The following is a 19,429-nucleotide window of genomic DNA, read 5'->3' as shown; positions in this document are numbered from 1 at the left end:
TTACTTAGCTTTGGAACTTGCCTCTTTATATAAAAGCTTTTCTTGCATAAAACTGGAAACCCCCTTTTAGTAAAAGCCTAGATTAAATGGTGCTTTCCTTTCACTTGTTGTATCCTGCAGTACTATTTATTAACTCGTTCATTCTGGTACTGACTTTTATGGGGAGATGTCTTTTCTGCCTCATTTCATTGACTCTATTCATTATTCTCCAGAGTCTTCCCTGGAATAAATCACCAGTTAATCACCAGTCATCAAGTTAAAACCCCTTCTCTTATCTTTCCCAGAAAATACCAATATAGGTGTTAGTTTTCACAGAGCAATCCCTCAGCCTTACTGGAGTGTTGTAAACTAGAGAGGGGATATATGGCTAAATAATAATAAAGGAGTAAAATTCTCTATGGGAGCTGTAATGGCAACCTATAGCAGATTCTCTATAGATGTTGATAGTATTTTAGAATACATGTCTTTATAATGTCTATATTAAAGGCTACTGTAATTTTAGACAGGGCACGACTATATAAAAAAGAACTAGATGATCTTAGTAGCTTATAAGTTGAAGGAAGTCTTTATATAAAGTGGGATTAAACATAGTTTTCTTCTGATTCATATGTCACATACAATGTATGAGCCACTCTTTCCATCCTGCTCAGTGATCTGTAGCTGCTGATGCCCTCTCCCTATCATATGATGAAGCAGACTGCTAGGGACGGGTAGAAATATCTCGTAATACAGCTATATGTATTTTCTCTTTTCATCAGAGGGAAATGTGACTGTGGTCACAAGGCAGAACTACGCTTCAGTGCACTGTTTTTGGTAAATATAGTTTGGAGTGATTTTTCACCCCCACTAGATAGAATGGTAGATAAAAGATGTGGTAAAATCACCTATTACCAGCTATGAATTTTATACTGCAGATAGAACCTGAAGTTTTTGTCAGTAGTTTTTAGCCCCTCAAACTGTTATCACAGGTGGTGGGAGAACAAGTTTTAAGGGATTTTCCAAAGCTGACATCTTATTACTTATCCACAGGATAGGCAAAAAGTGATTAGTGGGACATGACCTTCCGGACCCTAACTACTGCTGATGGCCAGATAAAGTGTTGTACATTTGTACATGAGAACCCAAGAGCACCATGCTGGTTAAAAAATTATTTCTAGTAGACACTTCACTTTCAATTAGCTTATGGCTTATGAGTCATTAAAGGGGTTTTCAGGGAAAAATTCATAGCCTATTGTGAAATGCTGATCCTGAGGGGTGCAGACACTTGCCATAGTAAACAGACCAGAAACAGCGACTGCTGTTCACTGCATAGTTGGCAAAATTGGTCAGCAATTGATAACTAACTTTTTCTGGGGATAGGTCGGTAGTACTCACACTGTTCAGTCTCAACTCTATTCCTGTTTTGATTTACTCTTAGGCCATGTTCCCACGTAGTAAGACACCGGCCGTTCTGTGACCCGGCCTGGTCACGGAACGGATGGTGTTAGAGAAGATCAACCAGCAGTTAAGAGATGATCTTAACTGCTGCTGAATTCGGATGTTGGCATATCCGTGTGTGCGCCCGCATCTGAATTGTGGCCGGTGCCGCACGCTCCATTGTGTGAACCGACAGTTTCTCTGCGGCCGCTATTCATTGAATAGCGGCCGCAGAAAACTGACATGTCAGGTTTTTTGCGGCGCTGCTTGGGATCCCTGACGGTGTGTATACTATGTGTTGCACAGTGTAGGTAAACAATAAATCACACCCGTGTTGCAAATCGGCGACAAAGACCGTAATTAATAATTTACTTATGTTGTGTGAACATGACCTCAGTGTGTTATAACAATGCAGTAAAACTCAACCAATGGGTTGTTTTATTTTTAAATTGTGGTCTACAGCCGCAATCACCGGGTTCACACTGCCAACCATGTTTTTGTGTACGCTAAAAAAATCTTTCAATACATTTTGTTGTTTTTTTTAATAATGGAAATGAATGGAAAATGGACTTAAACACATGCACACAATTGCATCCGTTTTTGTAACCGTTTCTTACCATAAAACTGATACATTAAATGGACTGCAAAAGCGCAATGTGAACCCAGCCTTACTAGATGATGCTACAATTTGAAAACATGATACATAAACATAACATATAGAACATTAACAATAATGTGCTATATTCATCAATACTGTATATTGTTGGATGACTAGATCACAGCTACTTAGCTTACTAAAAAACAAATGACACTAAAGGTGGTGGGACTTTGTAAATACGGGAATCAATATAAATACCAGTATTTTAAATACAGTTGCCCCTAAAAACACGTTCACTGCACCCCATTGATAAACATGCCCAATTGTGTGTTGCATGTCTTATTTTAATACAACAATTCTGATTTAGAATCTAAGTTGAGACAAATGACTATAAGATGATGTTGTTTTGGTGCCATGCACCAGCAAGGATGCTTTAAGAAGGCAAAGTTGTACTTTACTTGACAAAAACTAACAGTAATCTGTGTGTGATACCAAACAAGGGAAAATTCAGCCCTTCTGCTTTGGGTTTAGAGTGTAGACTAATCCATCCCCTACCCTGGTGGTTTACATACCAGGAAAGAAATGTGTATTCCACAGACACAATGTAACTTTGTAAATACCATCAACAACCCGTCTGTTTATACTGCCATACTAAATGTACTATGCACCATTTATGAAGAATTTCACTGACAGCAATGATAACAGACTGTGCTACTTGACGTTGACTTTTTTTAGCATCTATATTGTTCACATGAAGTATACAGAGTATTTTATATGCTCTCTCCAGAAAGCAGCGGTTCTTTAGCTTCAGTTTCTTAAAGGGAATCTGTCAGACGCAATTTGGGTTCCAAATTGCTGACCCTGTTGGGTAGCTGTTGGGGCATAAGGAGACACATTATAAATATATACAATATATCAGGTATATTGAGGGAGATTCATCAAACATGGTGTAAAGTGAAACTGGCTCAGTTGCCCCTAGCAACCAATCAGATTCCACCTTTCATTCCTCACGGACTCTTTGTAAAATGAAAGGTGGAATCTGATTGGTTGCTAGGGGCAACTGAGCCAGTTTCACTTTACACCATGTTTGATAAATCTCCCTCATTGTGTTTCCATACCGAAAAAAAAAAATGCTTTTATTCTTCTGGTGCAAAGTGTCAATGAGTCGTTTCTAAGCTTCTGAAGCTGAGAGCAGTAATGCTTTCTTGCTCCCTCTCGGATCTCTAACCCTGTATGCTTGATTGATAGTTATCTTCCAGCGCTGAGCTCTGCTTCCCAATCTTAGCACCCTGCTTTCAGCTTTTAGTCAGGCAGGGATTAGGGATGGGAGGGGGAGAGAAAGCGTTCCAGCCCACAGTACTTAGGCGCTTGGGAACATCTGACGCTTTGTACCAGAGAATAAAAGTAAAGATAAGCGAGCTTCGAGCACATTTGGGTTCATTTGATTACTGGTGGCTAAAGAAGTTAGATGCCATGGGCTGTATCCATGTTTTCCAGGACTCCGTAGGGCTGCATCCAACTTCTTCAGGCCCAGGATTCAACTGCTGAGCGTTCGGGTTCGGCGTGCTTGAGGTTCACTTATCTCTAAATAAGTCCTTTTTTGTGTTCTGAAAACACAGATGGGCATCTGACGTATGCCTTCCCTTGCCCCAATACCAGTATTTGAGTTGATATCCTGTTTTCTAAAAATATATACATTTCCTACTAAGAGTCAGAGAAGAAAAATCACTTGAGAGAAAATATGGCAGCACAAACAAGTAACAAGGAAGTGGAAACAAACACATATGTGCAGCCCTCATAGGATAAGTGAGCTAATAGGATTTCTGATATCTCTTTTAAGGATTTATTGGAATGTAATGACTGTATGCCAAGCGGATGACCTCTTCATAGTTAGGGGCGCCTCGTGGTATTTTGTGTGGGCTTTTGGATTTCAGTGGCAGCTGTTCACTTCTAAAGTTAACTTATGGCCATAGCATGGTTTGGGGCATCTTCTTCAGTTGAGGCATTGCCAAGATGGCAAAGTTCTCATGCTTATCTAATATACCTTTTCTATAGCTGTATAGTCTTTTTGAGTCATGGCTACACAATCACCTACTTGGTGTGGAATTATAGTTCTCTAGACTTCAGCCATGCTGCTGATGGATGGATCCATTTATTGTTGGGCATCTATAGCTCATTGTCTAATACAAAAAAATGTTTACTTTATAACTTAGTCTGTAATATAGAATACATATTATAAATGGGAACCGTCTCCAAAATGGTGCTTGCAAGATCAGATGCCAGTGGGTATATTCACACTTTACAGTATATGCAGAAGTGTCACTATTAAAGCTTGTGGACTGCAGTCGAATCTACCATGTCTCCTGTATAAGGGCCCTTTCAGAAGCTTGATGATTGGTGCACGTTTGTTGACCCTTTACAGTGCCTAAGAGTGCGTTCACAGCAGATTTGAGGAGGCAGATTTGAAGTTGCAGATACAAAGCAAATCTGCAGCTGATCTGCTGCAGGTCTTGTACGTGTAAAGATCTGAAGGTGTATTTCACTCAAACATAACTTTTTTGATATGTTGCTGCTCATGGTGAGACTAACAATTCTTTTCATACTTGTTATTATCTATTCAGTGTCCTTCCCCAGTTCTGGGCTGCTGCTTTCTTTTGAAGACACAAAAATCTGTGTGTGAGCTTTTCTATCTGTTTCCCCCTCCCTTCTGAGACAGATGTTAACAAGTACCTGTCAGGTTTTATTCTCGACACTGTAGCTTCCATGGGAGCATTATTCTGAGGTCAAGGTGCTGATGAACTCATTGGGGGACTTTTATCAAAGTTACGGCAGGGTCGTATGCCAGGGAGAAGGTGCAGATTCACCCCTTTGCTTGCCTGATGGATGGGCAGGGGGTCTCGGCAAGGCAGACAGGAGAGTGTAGCCTCCTCCCGCACCTCATTTATCTGTGATATAAATGTACACGTGCTGGAAGCAGGTGTAGATTTGGTACGCCAGCCACCTTCACGAAGAGACGCGCGTCTGAATTCAGCCGGGGAAAAGGGACGGGGCCTAATTTAAGACAGCGTACGAGGGTCTTGATAAATGCCCCCCAATGGTGATTAACCTTCCCGGCATTAGAAGGAAGCTACAATGTTACAGAAATCATAGCAGCGCCTCTACAGGCCACATGTTAAGGCATTTCTGAAAAGGAGCGCTGCAGCAGAATCCATGCTTGTAGGAGAAGCTCCAGCCAATGTAAGGTTTGTAACTACAGCCACTTGCCAAAGGCTACAACAGGAAAAGAAGCTGGTGGCTGTTTTGAGCTTTCTGAGGGGAAGACTGCTTGTAAATTGGCACAAAGTAAATACAACGTGATATGTTTTTTTTGGCATCCAGCTGGAATGGGATAGCTTTGTAGTATGGACTATTTGATCTGGTGAACCCTGATGTATACATCCTGAAGGGATTTTAGTTACTTTTGTGAAAACTGGCTCCCCAGCTGGGCCTCACCAACAACTAGGGGGCGCCTCACTGGTGAGGCTCGCCTCACAGTTTGAGAAGCACTGTTGTACATTATGTGGGCCTATGTGCTAATGAACTAATGAGTTACCAACGTGATATATTCCTCATAGGTGTAAAACAACCCTTACAGGGATTGTGCCCCCAACCATACATATGCCTTATCTACATTTTTTGATTGCTGGAATTCTGACCGCTAATACTCCCAGTGATCTCAAGAATGGGGGTCCTCAGTCTACTTTGAGAATGGAGCAGCAGCCAGACATGACTCTTGCAGATTGTGTGCCCCATTCTGATGGCTCAGGACCTTGGTTCTTGAGATCACTGAGTGTCCCATCAATCATAAATTGATGGCATATCCTAACAATAGCACAGTTCCCAGTGTTTCTCCATCAATAGATCTGTCTGCTTTCAGCTAACGCTATAATAGATCTTCTGCAGTGCATGTCCTGACATGTATTCCTCCTCATCATAACCTTACAATTTTGGGTTGCTGATGAGCCCTTTCCCACCCTCTGTCACTCCATATTAAGTATTAGCACATTCCCTTTTTCTAGACTCCTCCAAATAGTTCTTTTCTGTAGTGAGTCACCACTCTGTTTCTCTAGCACACAGTCAGTGTTTCCCCAGCTCTGTGCTGGCAGCGCTGGTCCCACGTCACTACCAATACTTAGCCTGTGTATAGGAACCTGTGCGTCACTTGGGCATAAGCTAATGGTTAACACGTTGCGGTGCCCACAAGCCAACATTGACCTGGCCACAGATAATAATCTATATTTATTTTGTTTTCTTAGCTGGGACTATCAGCCTAATGATATAGACAAAATATCTCCCCTAGGCCTTAACTTTTAAAGTTGTTTTTACCAAACATAAAGAACGGGGATGTAATGAAATGTACTGTTGTTTGAATACTGTAGATTTTCCTTATTATGACAGCCACATCTTTTATTTATTTATTTATTTTCGTGATGTGTTTTCTAATTCATTTTATTTTCTTTTTTTCTATTATATAATCCTGAAACCTTGCAGTTTTCATTCTGGCCACTAAACCTACAACTAAGCTGAGACTTTCTGTTCTAAGCAGATAATTTTTCAGAAGTATTGTCCTTTATTACAGAAAGGATTACAGTAATAGTGGACAACACTAGATAGAAAACGCAGGATCCACCACCATTCACAATAGCTAAAGTTTACAGCTCATTCTCCCCTTCCCTGTACAATGACTGACAGGCAGAGAGATCAGTTAGTGGCCTCTCTGCCTGTCAATCATTCCCACAGAGAGCTATGACTAGTCATCTGTGCGGAGAGCTGCCTGTGACTAGTTGCCGCTCCTCTCCCGGCCTCAGGCACCGGAAAGCAAACTCCTTTTTCCCCAATTTAAAGCTACCCCTGCAGACACTGCTGATAGCCCTGGGGAGCTGCACAGTAGATCTAATGTGCACCTGGGTACTATATCAGCGCAATCGTGCTAATTGGCTCCCTTTTAATGGTCATTCGATTTGCAGTGGATTTCACTGCAAAACACTGCAATACGGTATGTGTGAACGTGTCCTTTAAGTACAACCTCTGTATGAAAGCTCTCTTTAGGGCTCTTGCTCTAAATGCAGGATGCTAATGTATATAGAAGCTTTCTATAGAAAAATGTGTTTCTAGATGGGGGGGGGGGGTTCAAGATTAGGACTGTCCTGTTTGTTTACATGAAACTAGTTAAAAGCAGCCCCCCCAACTGCTAAAAAAAAAAATTCCCACAAAAATAATGAGGCTCTTTGTTACCATTTGCCAACAGTGTAAACCACCCCACCACAATAAGGTGGCCTCATGCTCGGGACAGAGCCTACACTGTACTACGGCCTCTCCATGGTATGTAATACGCCTATGCTCTGGGCATGCAAGATCCATCGGCATAAGTAATTACACCACCTGAGTGGGATGGGTGGAGTGCACGACCAAGTAAAGACCAAGAGCCTCATTTTTGTGGGAATTTTTTTTAGCATTTCTTTAGTGGGTCTGTATCCTGCCATTGCGGTGAGCTGTTGCATTTTTCTGTGTTTTTGTGTGTTTGTAATTTCAGCCATAGCAACGTGCTCCTGCCTAATGTGAATGGTGTTCTAGGAGAGCTTGTCTTTTTTTCTGTCTCCTGTTTGTTTATTTTGTTTATTCTAGGTTTACGCTAGAGTTTTGCCACATCCCTGCTGCACGTCTTGGCATGACTGCTGTTTTTTCCCCAAACTTCCACCAGTTCAGGTCATCAGACCCGCAGTCAGGCCTGGACTGGCTGTAATATAGATGCAAAAATCCATCCAGGCTACGCTAGTGTGGACCCAGTCCATATTGCCACAAAACAATTGTTCATAAATAGATGTAACTTAATCTATACAGCTGACTATGAATGTTTAAAATACTGTACAATCTTAAGGATGAATATTAAGAGAGGGAGATTATGTACACTAATGCTATGTACCAAAAAAATATTGGGTACTTGTTAGAAATAAAAAATGTCAAAAGTTTTTGTTAATGACCATCTGCCCTTCAGTTAGTAAATAAAATTTAAAAAAAAAAAACATGTTCTCCAGTTGTTAGAATGGGTTAGTAATTTAGTTTTCCATGATGAGAAAATTATCAGAAAAAAAATTATCTTAATTCAGTAAACTATACCAAGCAGCCACTTGGCTTCCATTCAGAAGCTTTGTCTATTTCTGGCTGCTTTTCTCTACAGACGTGTATGTGAGGAAGGGATCATTTCAGTTACTAAATTAGAATTCGTCAACCAAAATTAATCAGGTCGCATATTTTGCATGTCGGAACGTGGGTTTTTAAACAGCTGTTGCCCTTGGGAACAGATTATGTTTTCAATAAACAGACCAAATATATGTCCTGATGGCTACTGAAAGGATGGTCAACCTGTCTCATTCCGACTGGCAAAGCATGCTGGGAAAGTTGCTGAGCCTCTTGTAAAACATCTGTTTTTACCGTCTAAGCCTGACTTCTAATAAAATACCCTATGCAGACTAACACATAGGAGTGGTAATTTTTATAGCTCAGTCCTTTTTTACATGAAGTGTTCAGATCGATCCTCCTCATTGAAGCGAAATGTCACATCTAAAATTACTACTTCCTTTTGTGAACTTATTACTGGACATCCAATTGCAAGTGCTGGACTTTTTATAATAAGTATTGAAGGTCATCGTTTTTAGTGGTCATTGAAAGTGCGTCCACAAATATGGTTTTGATTATTAAAATGTCTTTGTCAGTTTGGTTTGTCTAAAACCTGGTCTGACAACTGCCGACCAAAGTTCTATGGGGGAGATTTATCAAACTGGTGTAAAGTGAAATTGGTAAATTGGTAAAGTGAAATCAGATTCCACTTTTTATTCCTCGCAGATTCTTTGAAAAATGAAAGGTGGAATCTGATTAGTTGCTAGGGGCAACTAAGCAAATTGTACTTTATACCAGTTTGATAAATCTCCCCCTATGTGTGAACCTAACCTAAGTCATCACCTTCTGCCCGGCTGCTAATCCTACCCAAATCCCCTTCTCTAGAACTTTCAAAATTTGAAGGGCTTTTCCCATATATAATAAACACCGCTTTCTGCCCCTCGGGCCTGTTTTGGGGCCACTGGAGATGGTCAGAAACAGCTGGGTAACTCTCAGAGAACATAAACAGCCTAGCCCCCTTAATTCCCTTACAGTAAACTAGTCCACATCCTATAGAAGCGATATTGCAATAAGAACAATTTTCCTTTTTGCTTTATATGTAATCTATCTATTGTGTTTCCGTTGCAGGTATGTGCCATCATTGGGGGAACTTTCACCGTAGCTGGCATCCTGGATTCCTGTATTTTTACTGCATCTGAGGCCTGGAAGAAGATCCAGCTGGGAAAAATGCACTAGAACCTGTCTGCCATCTTCTGCCACCAGCCAGTGCACATGGAAGTCTTTGAAGGAACATCAGCAAATAAGGAAATTCCTATTCTGAAGTTTGATTGATGACTCGTTGTTATCTCATTTTTTTTATTTTAAATATATCCAGCAGTACTCAAACATGACTTATGGAGCCCCTTTTACTTTAATGTAACCATCTATGGCTGCAACATTTGTTTGGCTGATCAACAATTGCGTAGTAGCATGAGGCATCCAGTCTGTCTCTTCTGATGCTTTACTAGTTATGTGTTGGTAGGATTAGATCCTATAAATGGTGGTTTCCCCTAAAGACAATAGGTCATTTGGCTTCATATTACATATCTTGTTATATACAATGACACATTCCAGGTTATATGGTGGTTCACTAGTTATCTGGATCCCAAAGCACTTTATATTGAAGTCACTGTGCAGTTCTGTACAGAAGATACTTTGTGCCAAGACTGTTAAATAAACCCACATACAGTACTTTCTAGGTAGAGATTTTGACACATTTGTCACATTTTTAAATTGCCATTTTAAGATTTATGCTTGGATGCAGGTTTTTGTACTTATTTACATGGTCTTGCATATGATTGATGGCGTCATCATTTGTTGTACTTGGCTTGAGTCTGTAACCTATCCTGATGACTGTAACCAAAGAGCAGACACTGGGGAAAACAGATATGAAGGTTTCCAACCCGCTAATGCTGTATCCAACCGTGCGATGAGCCGCTGCCAGAGGTGTCAGGCAGCATCTTGTCTCTCTCTCCTCATAAACTAAACCTGCCTGCTGAGCTGAGCAGGTGTATGGAGGGGTCAGAGGGGATGGCTATTGGCCAAACTATCGCTTGGCAGACTACTATCTCCTCCAACCTCTCCTTAAACTTGCTCGCTGAGTTTGGCCTATCCTATGTATGACTTTATGATTTTAAGGGTTAACTGGAAAAGGATATTTAGTGAAGTCTGTTCTCTGCAGAATATGCAACTGTGGGTCTTTCTGTGCTTTTGTGATAGGAATTCAGGATATAATATAGGAAAATGGGACTTGGTATTGTACTGTAGTCTTGGTTTTGTTTGTGATAAGTTTTTCTTGTCCTGCCTTATAGAGCCCACTGTTGGTTAGTCTGATAGGGTAACCTTCTTGATTGAATCTGTTTTTGAGGGGCTGGGGGTTGCTTATTACCTGACTGAGCAACACGGCCCACCATTAGCAGTATCCAGGACCTATACTTCACAGTGCAGCATTTATTCACTATAAGGTCCATTAATTTGTAACTAGTAGAGCTGAAGATCATATGGTAAGAAGTAAAAGGGAATCCCTTCTGTGTCTACAACATATTTGTAACTAAGATTTCATAAAAGTAACAAAAAGGCTTAACCCTCACCCCCTACCTTGCCGAATTAGGTATTATATCTATTTCTTAGAAAGCAAGGACACATATCCTTATTAAGTATTGTTTTGTTCAAAGTCAAGTTTAGAGAGCATGAGGCATCATGTCTGAAAGTCTTCTAAGAAAATGTGTCAGCCTAGCACATATAAACTGGAATCTGATTGGCTGCTACCTTCACAGGGCTTAATATGTATAATAAAGCTGTGATCTATTTCTCAAAAGGGGTAGTCCCATCTCAACATATATGGCATAAATGTCTGGTAGATGCAGGTCCCAAAGACTTTTTATGGCATATGCTGTAAGTGTCAAAATAGGAATACCCCTTTAAGAGCATCAGACCCATTTGTCTTCACATCGTTGTTTAGTGTATCAAACCATGTACAATTAATTTTGGCATATATGCACAAGGGTCGCCCTCAATAAATGTGTGCAAACGAATTCCAAGCTCTCCATAGAAGGCATCCCAAGTACATCCTGTTGGAACAGATATGAGGATTAGAGCAGGATCATTTTCATAGTAGCTGTATCCTATATTAGGGACCAACTTAGTGCATGTCAGATGTTCTATCTATAGTTTTGTGTATTTAGTTACATATCTAAAAGTGTCAGGCGACAACAGGGTTCCTATTTACTAAACACAGCCATGCTGCAGACAACTGCCAACAGCACAGGGCAACTAACCATTGCACTTGAATGGACCCTGGATTGTCATGTAACATTCCACATTCTGAAAACCAAGGAAGACTTATTAAGAGCAAACATGTGTGAGTCTGTCATTCAGCAGCCCTCCCCTTACAACCAAAAAAAGTGCTATACATAAACGGGCAAGTGCTCATGGTGTAGAGAGAGGATCTCATATATGATAGTTCCAAGCACTGGTAAATTTTTATTACCGTAAAATGTATGCATCAAAACGACTTACATCTACGGAGAAATTACAGGTTTGTACCTGCATTCCCAAAGTGCAGACTGACATTGGGGCCATTAACTATGTTTCTTTAGGAATGCTGCTAAGTCCAAAGGCTGACACCAGTCTACTAGACAGAGTAATGTTCTGCATCGGTTTACACACCCAACACTTTAAAGTCCTGTTACAGTGAATGAATTACCGGCCTTACTTGGCCGATTACGGTCGTCCAACAATATACCATCACACTCAACACATGATTTTCTTAAGTAAACTTTTTTCACTTTTTCCTTTTTGCAGTTTTTCACAAGAAGTATTTCTTAGGTATCAAATCCATACAAAAATACAAACCATATCACCAGGGTGCTCAATCAGTGGACTCCTAGTAGCTGGGGATCTTGCTTTACTCCTCCAGGAGATCACAATCCTCCATTTGCACAGACGAAGGGCTGCTAAGGTGTGCAATCATGCAGCTGGATGGACGTTTCAGGAGGCAGTGCTCCCTTCCTCATTTTATACCTATGAAATACTTCTTGTGAAAAATTGCAAAAAGGAAAAAAAAGTTTACATAAGGAAATCGTGTGTTCGGTGTAGTTGTATATTGTTGGGCTATAGTCTTGGAGAGTGGAGCCTCCGTTACACCCACTAATTCACCCAGATGCACTCAGCTAACGTTGTGATTAAAATTGGCCGATTACTGACCATTCAGGGTGATAATAGTTTATTGTAATATCACATGTTGAAAGGCAATGATCAGCTAACATGCATAATGATCTTTAAACCTGTTGAAAAATCACAGTCAGTCTGATGCATGTTGCTCAGTGCAATAGGGGTGGTGGAAGCAGATAACCGCTGACATCAATGGGAACAATAAGTTGACAGGTGGGCGCTCGCTTCCCCGGGACATTGGACCATGTAATACAGCTTTTAGATTTCTATAAGGTGGGGCAATTATCAGCCAGACAGTTCTGACCTGCCAAAATAAAACACTTGTCAGCCACACATCTACCCCATGTAAAAGGGGATGTGCAGCTGATGAATATAGGCACTAAAAGGGCCACAGGAACAATGCAGTGATTGTTCATGCAGCCCTGCTCATGCGATAATAAAGCCTTGTAATAGGACTGCTTGCTTAGAGCAAGCACCAGCCTGTGCAATAGGTCCCTAACTCTGTACCTAGGCCTAGATGATGACTTTTGTAGAACAACTTCAGTCCTGCAAAATTCAGCATAATGTCTTCGTCACCAAAGGTTGACTCTGAGATCAAAACTGCACAACAGTCACACTCCATGGAAGTCAGTGGGGGTTTGGACTTAAGGTCAAAGTATGACATAAAAGTTTCAGGCACATGAAGAAAAAAAAAACTAAAGTATTACCTGTCAGTTCTTGTAATTGCTCTGTTTAAAAATGTTCCTGAAGAGTCTTCATTAGGCTTGGGGCTACACTGCGGTTTCCAGTCATTCAACCAGGAATCTCCACGTCACGCGACTCTACTTCAGTTTGCAACGGCAGGGTCTCCCCATTCACTTCTTTGAGTGATTGACTTAGTGAATCGCTGTGCAGCCCTAGCCTGACACTACATAGCACTAGCAATTGTTACACATCAGAATGGATTTCTATAAGCTATCTTCGAACACTACTTTTGCAGACTAGTGGATCCTGTTACATATATTTTGCGTTACACTACAACTTTGTGGTCCTCACTTGTACTGACCAGGTTCCCTGCCATGGTATGTCATGTATGTTGTTTGATATTAGTAACTTCATGTGCTTCTGTTTTCATCTCATTCACTATTGGCATAAATGGATAGAAGTCTTCCACTGAATGACACTTGACGTAGCATGACAATGAGATTAAGGTGGTCTTACATTGAATGGTATTTGTACTGGCGGAGTAACTCATTGGTATCTCCAGCTGAATTTGGGTGTAATTTTCTAGGTACAATAAGGGTATGTGTGGAGGTTTGTGTCTTTGATTTATTCTAGGTATAAATGAAGGTCTGAGCTTGTATGTTTATTAAGTGCTGTCATTGTTGTTTTTATCTACCTCTTAGATGGTGAAATGTTTAAGCTTTTCTCTTCTTATGCATTGCCTTCCCACTCTACAAATTATCATATTTTTCCAATATAAGACATTGTTTTGTTGTCTATTTTCAGATTTATTTGATATAAAAATGGAGTAGGTGCATTTTCATAGATGCAGTCCCAGGTTGTACACCATCAAAAGAACCAGTAAGACCAACACTTGTATGGATGGGTGAAACATCTGTACACATGGTGTCATTTTATATGGTACTATTAGTAACAACTAATTATTAGACATCATGTTTCCTGGTTCTCTTCTGGAGTAATGTTACTTTTGTTTTTTTTTTGTTGTAAATGAAGGGAATGATGAAGTAAGGGGCTATGGGGGAAAACAGTGGAACTTTGTGCAATTTGGTCTGATTTTGTTCTGAGTTACGAAGTCTCTGTTTTTGTAAACCTTGAAATAAAAAAATATTTTAAACTATTTTCTTTCTTTTTTTTCTGATCAGTGTTTAATTTTATTTTATCATATGGTAGCCCATCTGATGGAACATTCCTGCGCCAAAATGAGAACAGGAATGGGGTCATTTTCATTACTGCTGTTAGTCATAACCCCTCCTTAAAACATCTGTGCATGGTTTACAGGTCGTGGGGAGATTGCAGGGAGACTGAGTCAAGCTATTTAAACACATGATAAATGCTTGCCGAGATGTGATGTAAGCTGGTTGGAGAATTGTAACCTATTATATTGAGTTAATCATTGAAATGATCATTATAGGGCACAGGGGTTGCTACCCCACTCCCAATGACACATTTCAGCTAGAACATAGTCAAGTATATTGCATAAGCCATACCTATGCCTGTGGCCTCTAACATATAACAAACCTTCACATTACATAGAACTCTAGTAACTGTAGGCAACATTAAGATGGTATAAGATATAATAAAACCAGTTATCATCAAGGAAGGTAAGTGAACTATTAATGGAGTACTCTGGTCTTACAAAATTTAGTTAGGGAAAAGGAGAATGCTGTATCTCCACTACTAATCGTATGGGGATGTAAGACAAGCAGAAGCACTGAATAGGCTGCGGTGCTCACACCAGCTCCAGGGACCTCTTATAAACAGCTGATAGAAGGGGGTGCCAAGAGTCGGACTCCAGCCAATAATGATGATTTCTTTATTGATATATCTCCAACTTATTCTGCAGCATTTTACATAGCGTGTTATCATTCAAATGGATATCTCTCCCCATTACAGCTCATCTTAATTCCAAAGGTAATACTGATATTAAGTTTTTTAGGGTAGCTTCACACATACCGGATCAGCAGCGGATTTCACGCTGCGAAATCTACTGCGGCTCCTGGTAGTGTGAAGTTGCCGCGGCTGTGTGTGAGGCTCCTGGGAGCCTAACACACAGCCGCGACCCGAGCAGGTAATGTATGCTGGGGGCTGCAGGCGGGGGGTTAATGGGGCTGGGTTACATATCCGCAGTGAAATGATAATTCCACTATGGATATGTAACCCATAGACCTTCACACTACCATGATCCGCAGCGTATTGCGCTGCAAACTTGCAGTGTGAAATTGCACTAATGTCTCCTGGTCCACTTGGCCAGCTTCCATCCACACCAGGACCAGGATCATAAAGACAATCAATCTGCTAGACCGGTGCTTGTTTACTGAGCCAATTACACAGCTCAATCATTTAGCAAGGGCTGCATGGACATCATTAGAAATGTCCATGCAGCCCTTGCCCCATAAATTGTTATATATTACCTCTCCCCGCTCTCCATTCTCCTGCCCTCTGCTTTCACTTCTGGTGCCACAGCTGCAGCCAATCGCTGTCTGGGAGCAATGACAGGCCGCTAACAAGTTAAAAGGAGCTTCTTAACTGCACTCCAATATTGCTTTACTTAGGGTCCATTTACACAGAAAGATTATCTGCCAAAGATTTGAAGTCAAACCCAGGAACAGACTATAAACAGAGATCAGGTCATAAAGGAAAGCCTGAGGTTTCTCCTCTTTTCATATCCATTCCTGGCTTTGGCTTCAAATCTTTGGCAGATAATCTGTCAGATAACCTTTCTGTGTAAATACACCCTTACTGGGACCACTCAGAGGTGGTACCTTATTAACCACAGGTGGGCTACACAGACAACACCTTTAGCAATGGCAAAAAGCCAAACTAATTGGGTGGTACAGTGGGTCGACATCTGTTGTCCATTAATGTAGACTCTTTGATTCTGGATATAATCTTCATTGGGAAGCCCAAAGCATGTTTTGACGCATGCAGGTTTCTTTGACAGGTATTACACCAGTACAAGTAACAAAGACGTTTTGTGTAGTATTGGACAAAAAGCACTACAGGACCGAGCTGCAGCCCTTTGGTAATGTAAGTGATGTGTTGATGGTTGGTGTTGTAGGCTCTAATAGTGCTTATTACTATATATAGTGATGATTTACAAATATGGATGTATCACATGTATATAGGTTCTGGATAAATGACAAAAATGATGTATTTTGGTGGGGGGTTATTATTAGCAAGGGTTTAGGACAATTGGCACCTTAGGCATACAATGAGGGTTGTAAATCTGGCACTGCCATGAATACATAATACAATGCTTGTGAAGCCAGTCATATAGCTTTGATTATGCCATCCTATATGACTTTCTCATGCTGCTCAAAACCTTTGGCCCTTTAGCTGTTGGAAAGCTATAATTCCCATCATGTCTGAAGAGCTAAAGCTTTGGCTGTCCAGGCATGATGGGAATTGTTTTGTAACAGCTAAAGGGCCAAAGGTTCTCCACCCCTTCTTTAGTAGGAAGAAAGTAGCCTTTAGTGCATCGTATAGGTGGCTACCCTCATTTTTTTTCTGTGGAGCATTATGTCTAAGACCTACTATTCGGCTGGATGCAAGCAGAATCCGTATTTTCAAAGAGGCGATTAGATGTTAATGTTATGCACCAATCATGGTAAAATGGGATGGTATGTTTCTGTTACATGTTTGTCATCACTTCATATATAATACAAGGTGTGACATTTAACACAGCACTATCTACAAGTTTTCAGCATAAGGTTTCATCTTATTTTGTCATTTCATTTGCAAGATTCCACTTTCACCAGAGTACTGGAATAATGTTGAGAGTATTTCTGGCATGCTATTTACCCTTCTAAGGAAGACCGAATAAATGTCATGACGTCACTTAATCCTGGATTGTCAACCTTGCTTTTGTGCTGCCTAACTACTGGATTACACATCTGATATATGTGGAAGTGGCTGTCACACCAATCCCCCTCACTTCTGGATCAGCAAGAAAAAAATGTGCAAGACTAAACAATATGGATTCCTTTGTCATTTTTTGGCATGACCTAGTGAAAGTACACAGCTGGAGGGGCTATAGCAAAGTATGTGTGATAGTTATATCTACAATGAGCGCAGCACATTCTGACAGCATAACACCCACAGAAGAGGGACGTTTGTGTATTCACAAGATCTTCTGCTCCACATTAATACCCCTTGATGTTGAACATGGACGGTTTAAGGATGCACTTGCCATTAGCTGTGTTTGTGCACACAATGGACATTCTTTTACCACAAATTATGAATGGTTAGCCTCCCTGCTGACTGCCACTGGTACTCCCCTGCAAAGATTAGGTTGATCAATTAACCCCTCTGTTTTTAAGGTCATACAATGTTGTTACAAACAGTTGTGAGAGTCCATAGGGGAACATGCAGGGTCCAGTCAGAACACAAAGCTACAATGAAACAAGAGACCTTTGTTAGATTGACCTATTCCCCCCAGCTGCCTTGCACTACTACACCTACAGTATACTCCTCATAGTCACCACATGAACATGTACTAACCCTATCCTCCAACCATGGCACAAACGGTCCATGCCTCTATGGTACCTGTAACTTGTAGCTAAATTGTATAGCTTGTCTGGTCTCCAATAAATATATTTTCATGCACACAACCTGTACTGTAGTAAAATATTTGCCATCATATTTGCTGGAGTCACACGTACCAAAAGCACCAATAAATACACTGTAATTTCCGCATGCGGCCAGATGTTGCCTGAGAGTGAATAGGAAAACATGAATTGCTTTACCTACATGGCCTTTTTGTGTTTGCCATTTTTTCAAACTTATTCTTTTATTACATATAAATATACAATTATGTGCATCACTGGGATCATCATAAATTTAGGGCTATGTTCACACAACATAAAATACATCTGTATATTCAATATAAGCCTATGTCCACACATAGTATTTTGTTCTGTCTTTTTTCAACCAAAACCAGTAGGAAGAAAACACAGATGAATACAGGGGGACATTTTCTCCCTGACGTATGCCCGCCGTATCCCCTGCTCGCTCAATGGCCGGGCGGTGAGGAGTGAATTCGGCCGGGGGAACAGATGTGGAGCCTAATTTAAGACCGGCGTACGAGTACACCAGTCTTGATAAATTCCCCGCATAGTATTTATGCCAGTCTTTTGGTCAGTCTTTTTTTTAACCAAAACCAGGAGTGGGTTGAAAATACAAAACTGTGCAAAGCCTTTCATTATAATTTTGCCCTGTCAGTTACACTCCTGCTTTTGGTTGAAAAAAGACTGACGGAAATACTATGTGTGAACATCGCCAAACTGTGCAAATCTTTCCATTATCATTTTTCTGCCACATTATCATTTTTCTGTTACACTCCTGATTTTGGCTACACATTGGGACCAAAATTCTATGTGTGACTGATAATATGCGTAATTTATAATGACCGGTAGAATAATGAACATGCTCATTAATTACAACCTGCTGTAGCTGGCTATTTTTTTTTAATTTTTTTTTAACACCTGTTTAAACTTTTTCTTATAGATAGATAGATATAGATAGATGCATAGATATAATATATATATTGATATTATTTTACTGTGTGTGAACATAGCCTAAATGTGTATTACTCATCAAAGATACAGTAGATGTTTTGCAACTTTACAGTCGCACTATGCAATGTAACACCATTCACTAACATGATGGCCAACATTGCAACCAAGGGTGCAGTGTAGTCCGGAGCATGTTGCTATACCCAAAAAGGCATTTTAGTGGCCATAAGTGCATTTGCATAGGCCACTAACCTAAGATTTGTCTACACTGTCTAGAGGAAGATTATATAATTAAATTATGCAGATACTTTTTCTTGAGCAAGAGCACCCCCTATTGTCCTAAAAATACAGCACACCGTGTACACACACATTTCTAGACCTTACCTTTGGATTTATTGATATTTTGCAGTTATTTTACATCATTTTTACTTCAGTGATGTTTAACAGTGACACTGAACAGTAAAATATTCACTTTTTACACACATCTATGAACAATATCATGCAAATGTCCTTTCATTGCAGTTCTTTTTTTATGATTGGGTATTTTAACAGCTGCACAGCACTGTATGGACACTGTATAGCTTCCATGTGTAGGAGAACAGGCTCTTTTGGGTGCTGTACACACAGAGATATCACCTACATGTAATGGGGTTTGGGCAGCTTATAGAGTGTTGTGAGAACAGGGCCAGACTGTCAATTTGGCAAGTAGGGCAAAGGCCATATGGGCAGGCGTGCTAAGCTTATTAGCACTGGTCCAGGCAGGGGTGACAATCAGAAAAGCAATTTAGTTCAAAACCCAAGGGCTTAGGGT

At 40.5% G+C, this 19,429-nt stretch overlaps 1 protein-coding gene across 1 annotated transcript in view; it reads left to right on the top strand.

Annotated features, from left to right (window-relative positions):
* The window catches only part of ERGIC1 (endoplasmic reticulum-golgi intermediate compartment 1), a 68,817-nt gene extending 54,597 nt beyond the window's left edge, over nucleotides 1-14,220 (top strand). The window contains exon 10 of the mRNA XM_069972272.1: nucleotides 9,299-14,220. Coding sequence (XP_069828373.1) covers nucleotides 9,299-9,406 — 108 coding nt within the window. The 3' untranslated portion in view covers nucleotides 9,407-14,220. The remainder of the gene's footprint in view (nucleotides 1-9,298) is intronic.
* Nucleotides 14,221-19,429: the final 5,209 nt, after the last annotated feature.

Source organism: Dendropsophus ebraccatus, chromosome 1 (genome assembly GCF_027789765.1).
Source record: "Dendropsophus ebraccatus isolate aDenEbr1 chromosome 1, aDenEbr1.pat, whole genome shotgun sequence".
NCBI lineage: Eukaryota > Metazoa > Chordata > Amphibia > Anura > Hylidae > Dendropsophus > Dendropsophus ebraccatus.
This window is presented reverse-complemented; position numbering and strand designations above follow the sequence as displayed.